Source organism: Myotis lucifugus, unplaced genomic scaffold (assembly GCF_000147115.1).
Source record: "Myotis lucifugus unplaced genomic scaffold, Myoluc2.0 scaffold_7, whole genome shotgun sequence".
NCBI lineage: Eukaryota > Metazoa > Chordata > Mammalia > Chiroptera > Vespertilionidae > Myotis > Myotis lucifugus.
Window position 1 is genome coordinate 1951457 of NW_005871055.1, and position 7624 is coordinate 1959080.

Genomic DNA, 7624 nt, shown 5'->3' on the forward strand with positions numbered 1-7624 from the left:
CCCAACCCCCTGATTCGCCCTGCTCTGTGTGTGACAGGGGCAGTGCCCTAACTCCCCTATTGGCCCTACTCTGTGAGTGACAGGGGGGGAGCTCCCTCAACCCCCTGATCGGCCCTGCTCTGTGCGTGACAGGGGGGAGCTCCCCAACCCCCTGATGGGCCCTGCTCTGTGCATGACAGGGGGGAGCTCTCCAACCCCCTGATGGGCCCTGCTCTGTGCATGACAGGGGGCAGCGCCCAACCCCCTGATTGGCCCTGCTCTGTGCGTGACAGGGTGCGGAGCCCCAACCCCCCTGATGGGCCCTGCTCTGTGCGTGACAGGGGGCAGCGCCCCAACCCCCTGATCGGCCCTGCTCTGTGCGTGACAGGGGGTGGCGCCGCAATCTCCCTATCGACCCTGCCTTGAGTGTGACAGGGGGCGGTGCCCCAACCCCCCAATAGGCCCTACCCTGAGTGTGACTGAGGGTGGCATCGCAACCTCCCAATCCGCCCTGCTCTGTGCATGACAGGGGGCGGCACCCCAACTCCCCAATCAGCCCTGCTCTGAGCCCGATCAGGGGCTGCACCTAGGGATTGGGCCTGCCCTCTGCCACCCAGGAGCAGGCCTAAGCCAGCAGGTCGTTATCTCCCGAGGGGTCCCAGACTGCGAGAGGGCACAGGCCGGGCTGAGGGGCCCCCCCTTCCCCCCCGAGTGCACAAATTTTTGTGCACCAGGCCTCTAGTAAATAAATAAAAGCAGATCAAATGCGGCAATGAATTTTATGCCATGAAGTGTTAGAAAACTTTTCAATGGATGTTTGCCTATTCACTAATGAATATCTATAGAGATCAATAAATAATAATAGCTTGGATCCTAAACTTCCTAATACTTTCACCAATGAGGTTAAGAGAAGAAATTCTGCATAATCTGCTATTTCTCAACTATATAAATTACTTTTTATTCCTAAAGGCCTTACTTCCCAAATTAAAAGAAAAAAGTCTTGTTTAATCGAACACTTCTGCAAAGGTGTCTCAACTAGTACTTTACTTTAAAATGTCCTTGGGACAAAAAAAGTATAAAGCATGGTCTCTGTTTTTTTTTAAATATTTTTCACCTAATAGAGATAGCAAGAATAACTTGTCAAAGTTTATAAACATGAACAATCATAACACATCACCACTCACTTATTCGTTTTTCATCCAGCATAGGGTCAGGAGAATCCATATTGAGGAGTGCCTCAGCAGCCTCAATAGTTTCAATTGTTTCATCCCCATTATGACAGGAAGCTTCAACTATAATACATTGAAAGAAAAGTAGAATTAGTATAAGCTACCTGTTGCTCTATAACCCATAGATTCTGATGTCTTGAATTAGGGTACATTCACTTAATACTTAGGCTTATATACTCAATTTATATCACCATATAAAATCTATATATAACTATTAAATACTTGTCTATTTCTTTTTTAAAAATCTGTAAGATGTAAAAAAAAATCTGCAAGATGTGAGGCTTTTGGGTGAAAAGAAACAAGCCCTGGCTGGGTGGCTCAGTTGGTTGGAGCATCATCCGGCACACCAAAATTGTTGCGAGTTCAATTCTCGGTCAGGGCACAACTGAGGTTACAGGTTTAATCCCTGGTCAAGGCAAGTCTGGGAGGCAACCAATCAAAGTTTCTCTCTTGCTTGGCTGGTGTGGCTCAGTGGATGAGCATCAACCTATAAACCAGGAGGTCAAGGTTCGATTCCCAGTCAGTGGACATGTCCGGATTGCAGGCTCAGTCCCCCGTAAGGGGCATGCAGGAGGCAGCTAATTGATGAGTCTCTCTCATCAATGATGTTTCTATCTCTCGCTCCCTCTCCCTTCCTCTCTGAAATCAATAAAAATATATTTAAAATAAATAAATAAGACGAGGGACCTGGCCGGGTAGCTCAGTGGGTTAGAACGTTGTCCCAATGCGCAAGGTTACAGGTTCCAACCTAGTCAGGGCACATACAAGAATCAACCAATGAATGCATAAGTGGAACAACAAATTAATGTCTGTCTGTCTCTCTCTTTCCCTTCCTCTCTAAAATCAATAAGCGAAAAAATTTTTAAAAGAATAAATAAGATGGGCATTGGACTTGATTAGAAAGGGTTCAGGAGAACAGGCAAAAATCCCAGGTGTGCTACTAAACTAGTATGTCACTGGGTAAGGCATTTTGTTTCTGCAGACTCCATACTATAAAATTAGGTCCCTTTCACCTCTGACACTGATTCCAACAATCTTGGAATGAACTTAGGTCTCTGTTATTCTCTGACTCTTCTTTCATTCCTTTATAATTCTAGTGAATTGCCACCATCTCCAAAAAGTTTTAGTCATAATCACATTATTAAAATCATGGTAATTCTGGTATCATTCTTCTCTAGTGGGTACTGTAGAACACTAATTACCCCACTATTAATTTCTTAAGTTTTTCTTAATTTTAAGTGTTTTTCTTAATTTTTAAAAAATATTAAAATATAAGTGAAAATTTATCCAAGCACATGCTAGATAACTGACATTTCTCTGCATCCCAGACAGATGCCCAAAATAGTTGCACAATAAATCCCTGAATGGCTTTTAGCCCTTAACCTCTAGAGTCAGAACCAAGAAACTAAATAAAGAGCTACAAATGCCTTTTTTTCATGGATAAATTCAAGTTTCCTAAATGTGATAGTCATTATCCATAATCCCTTATACTGACTTGCTGAATTTCCCCCCCTATAATTGTGATAAAAATTACATGTTAATTTTAAAAGTTTGAATATACATTTATATTCAGAACTTTCAGATTCAGAGTTGGACTGACAGTATGTAACTCAATGAATATAAGCCTTTTAATTTTACATAAGGGTAAAATAATAAATATAAACATAGTACTAGGAGCAAAAGTTCTTTTATCTCAATTAAATGAAAGAGATTACATATTTACACATTGTCCTCTTCCCATTCCTATTCAATCCAGAACAAGATCATTTTCTTTTTCATTACTAAGAATATAACCAGATTTCCAAGAAATTAGTAGCTCTGTAAAATTTAGCTTACGTTTTCATTAGATTATAATACTTATTACCCTAAATCAGAGGTCCTCAAACTTTTTAAACAGGGGGCCAATTCACTGTCCCTCAGACATTCCACACATGCGCACTGCGGGCCCGGGACGAGTCGGCTGCTAAGCAGGACAGGCAGCAGCGGCAAAAACAACCGGTGGGCCGGATAAATGTTTTCCGCGGGCCGCATGTGGCCTGCAGGCCGTAGTTTGAGGACGCCTGGTCTATACCATTACAAAACAAAATATACAATTGCTAAAAATTACATAACAACAGATTAGTTAACTTGGCTTTTATACATCAACTAGGGGCCCAGTGAATGAATTCGTGCACCTTGAAAGGAACTGTGGGCTGCGAGGCTGTGGTGGGCATAGGGACGCGTCTCAGCCCATCCTCCATGCCCCCGCCCAGCCCCTCCTGCCGTGGCCCCTGGTCTCTTGTCTGCTGGCAGACCCGCTCCCGCCGCCGCCACTCCCATGCGCTGACAGCGCCAGCCCCTCTCACAGCACAGAGCAATTGGGGCCGGCGTGAGCAGCAGGTGCTAGTGGGGCCAGCACCATCAGTAGGTGCAAGCAGTGGCTGCTGCCTCAGGAGCAGGGGGAGGTGGAGAAGTCACTCGAACCCGCTAATGGCGCCGATCGGGACCAGTGCCGGGCACCGGCAGTGGATGCCAGCGGTAGTGCAGACAGTGGATGTGAGCAGCAGCTCAGGCGCCAGCAGCAGGTGCGAGTGCAGGGTGGGTCTGCAGCATGCGGGAGCAAAGAATTTTCAGTAACCACCAAAGGCTCACCCCGATGACAGTGACTGGTGCCCCGCCTTGTTCTGGTGCCCCCGCTCACCTGCTCCACCATGCCACCACAGCCAACACCCGCTATGTTCCACGCACCACCTGGTGGTCAGCGCATGTCATAGCAACCGAGTGTTCAGTTGTTCCCCTGTTTGGTCTATTTGCATATTAGCCTTTTATTATATAGGATTATTATATAGGATTAATTTGGCTGACTGCCTTCCCAAGGGAGGAATCCCATGATGGAATGGAAGGGATGAACTGCTAAAGGAGCAGAGAGCTGGGATAATTCCTGAATGATGCATACAAAGAAGTTCAGCTCCTCTCAATTAGAAAAAAATTCCTAACAAAGAATATTTTCTTCCATAAAAAAATGGCTAATGCTGCGAGTCCCCACAACCTACAAAGCCAGAAGAGAAGCTCCTTCCAAATATGAGAAAAGTAACTGCAAAGTTCCAACCTTGTGGGTTTGGTTCCCTCCACTTTTATCTATGAACCCAAATATCTATAGGTCACATGGAGGTCAAAGAACAGGAAGATAGCCAATATAAAAAGAGGCAAGGATTTCAGTCTAGCCTGGATTTTTCAAACAGCAATTCAACCCTTCATGGAGTCTTCCTCTTTCAAAGGCTTTAAAGTTTTCCTCTTAAGGCAAGCAGTCACATTTCCGAATTACTACAGAAGGAACACTAGAGAACTTGAACAGATTTTTAAATTAAATTTATTGGAGTGATATTGGACATGACCATATAGGTTTCAGGTGTGGGTTTCTATGTTATAAGACCTGTATATTGCACCATCAAAGTCAAAATTTCTCCCATCACCAAATATTAGGACCCCCCCCCCCCCCCCGCCTTCCTCTGGGAACCACCACACTGTTTGTGTTCACAAGTTTCAGTTTTATATTCCACATGAGTGAAATCATATGGTTCTTAGCATTTTCTGACTGACTTATTTCACTTAGCACAATATTCCCAAGGTCCATCCATGTTGTTGCAAATGGCAGTATTTCATCCTTTCTTATGGCTGAGAAGTATTCCATTGTGTATATGTACCATATCCTCTTTATCCAGTTCTCTATCACAGGACTTTTTTTTAAATTAAATATGGAATGTTTCACGAATTTGGATATCATCCTTGCACAGGGGCCATGCTAATCTCCTCTGTATTGTTCCAATTTTAGTATATGTGTTGCAGAAGCGAGCACTATGCAGGACATTTTGGTTGTTTCCCTGTCTTCACTACCGTGAATAATGCTGCAATGAACATAGGGGTGCATATATCTTTGTGAATACTTGATTTCCAGTTTTTCGGGTATATACCCAGAAGAGGGATTGCTGGGTCATATGATAGCTCTATTCTCAGTTTTTTCAGGAATCGCCAGACTGTTTTCCATAGTGATTGTACCAGTCTACATTCCCACCAGCAGTGAATGAGAGTTCCCTTTTTTCCACAATCTTTCCAATACTTGTTTGCCAGAAGCCGGTCCATCCTTGCTGCTTGACACAGTCGCTGCAGGGAAGAAACATCTGCACAGCATATGTTTCAAGGGACCTGGCATATATGGGCATACTGTTCTTAATATGTTTGCTCCCCTTCTTAGCGCTATGTGTTTTAACCAAGGTCACCTCTCCGAGAAAGGTTGTTTCCCCAGGTGGGGATTTTTTCCCTGGAGTTAGGGATTAACAGGACTAAGGAAGGGAATAAAACCCCTTAACTAAGTGCCAGGCGGGTAATTAATCACTTTAACTACGAACAATCACGCTGAAGCTACATAATCTTTACTTAGGATAATCTCCTTCAGTTACTTCCTTGTAGCTTAACAAAACAATAGAGTAGTGACCTTGGAATGGCGATAACAAACGCCCTAACCTTTGGAATAGAATGGATAGGATTAAAATCAAATGGTATAAATACAGATGTAACAGGAGAATAAAGACAGAACCTGGCTGGAGAACCTGGCTAGAACCTGGCTAGAGAACCTGGCTAGGCTGCTGATCAACTGAACGCTGTCCCTGTGTCATTCCTTCTTCACTGACTCCATCCACACCTATGGGAACCCCTGGACCTGCTGGGGTTGGACCCCAATACTTGTTATTGCTTATCTTGTTGATAACAGCCACTCTAACAGGTGTTAGGTGATATCTTGTCATTTTGATTTGTATTTCCCTAATTGCTAGTGAGGTTGAACATCTTTTCATATATCTATTGGCTGTTTTTATGTCTTCTTCAGAGAGGTGCCTGTTCAGGTCCTCTGCCCATTTTTTGATTGGGTTATTTGTTTGGTGCTGAGTTTTATGAGTTCTTTTTTTTATATAATTATTATTAGAATTTTATTTCATAACCTATAATTAAGAGTCTATGATAATGGCATAGACAAACAGCAACACTTGGATTCATCTTCCTCAATATGATAACAATTGATAATTACACTTGCTAAGAAAACCAGAATTTAAAATAGCTTCTTTCCCAACTTAGGACAAAACATTTTTCTATAAAAATTTTAAACTGCTCACTTCTAAAGTCTATAATTTCAGGTAAAAGCTAGATATTAATGATATTATTAAAACCAGGGTAGAAAATGGCTATATTTTATGAGGAAATTAAATATCATTTACATTTTTTCATTTAACTTTATAGTGTCTGTCATTAATTACCAACATTAACTTTTTATTTTAAAGAAAAAAAATTTAAGGTAATACTAATTTACCATTGGCTGGATGAATTATTTTAGGCTTCTCTCTCATTCTCCAGTGGGTTTGGTCATTTTTATTTTAAAAATACAAAATAGAAGTATTATGGCTTTTGTTAATGTTTTTACACTCACTTTTTTACATTAATCAATCTAACATCTCATTCTAGTAATTCTTAATCAGTTATTGAGTTACATAAATTTATGTAATTTACTTGGATCAAATTACTGTTCTTCTTTCCAAATAAGGAAAACCTTCTCTCAAGTTTATTGGGCCACATTACCCACAAACATAAGCTCATGCTGCTTAAAATGCTTGATCATTACAATTCTAATTAAAATAGTCAGAAAGTAATTATCCTATAGTAAACATAATAGAATTTATTTTATGACTTTCTTCTAGGTGACTGCAGATATTCTTCTAAGACATATTCTTCATATCTAATCATGAGACAAGAATCATTTTTAGCCATAATGATTAATGAAGGTAACCAATAATCTTATGAACATTATTGGCATATGATTCCTATTCCTCTCCTATTGTTCCCTCAAAAACACAGATAAAATGATACAATGCTAAGTATGTATTATATGAATTCTATCACTCCATTTAAAAGATGAAAATTCTGATCTTATAAAATAATAAACAAAGGGATGTCTGGCAATGTTTTGGTGATCTTTTCTCTTCCTACACCTTCATACTCAATCCCTTGAAGGCTAAATTAATCCACTGGCTGCATTGGGTTGGGGTCACTCTGGTTTATATCTAAGGAACAGTAAAAAAATAGAACTGAGCCAGATATCCAAACCCAAGAAACCTCTAGCTGCATAAAGACTTCCAGGCTTTGGGTTGTCAAAGAATTGGGTTATCCTGAAATTTGAGGTTTTATTCAAATAACACATTTTTGCGGAGCACACATATCTTTTGCCTTAATGTTTCCCAATGCATATTTATATCACTCCATATGAGTTCTTTATATATTTTGGAAATTAAACGTTTGTCAGAGCTGCTATTTGTAAATATTATCTCCCATCTGGTTGGCTGCCTCTTGGTTTTGTTGTCAGTTCTTTTATATATATATATATATATATATAT

General features: G+C 41.0%; 1 protein-coding gene and 1 non-coding gene across 4 annotated transcripts in view; both read right to left on the reverse strand.

The window, feature by feature from the left end:
• The window catches only part of ELF1 (E74 like ETS transcription factor 1), a 101302-nt gene that overhangs the window by 18784 nt on the left and 74894 nt on the right, over window positions 1-7624 (reverse strand). For all 3 annotated transcript variants that reach the window (XM_006083492.3, XM_023748104.1, XM_023748110.1), the window contains exon 4: window positions 1164-1271. In XM_006083492.3, the coding sequence (XP_006083554.1) occupies window positions 1164-1271 (108 nt within the window). The remainder of the gene's footprint in view (window positions 1-1163; window positions 1272-7624) is intronic.
• On the reverse strand, window positions 4937-5043 carry LOC111824666. The gene has a single exon (XR_002827758.1). It is a non-coding gene; the product is annotated as a U6 spliceosomal RNA (small nuclear RNA).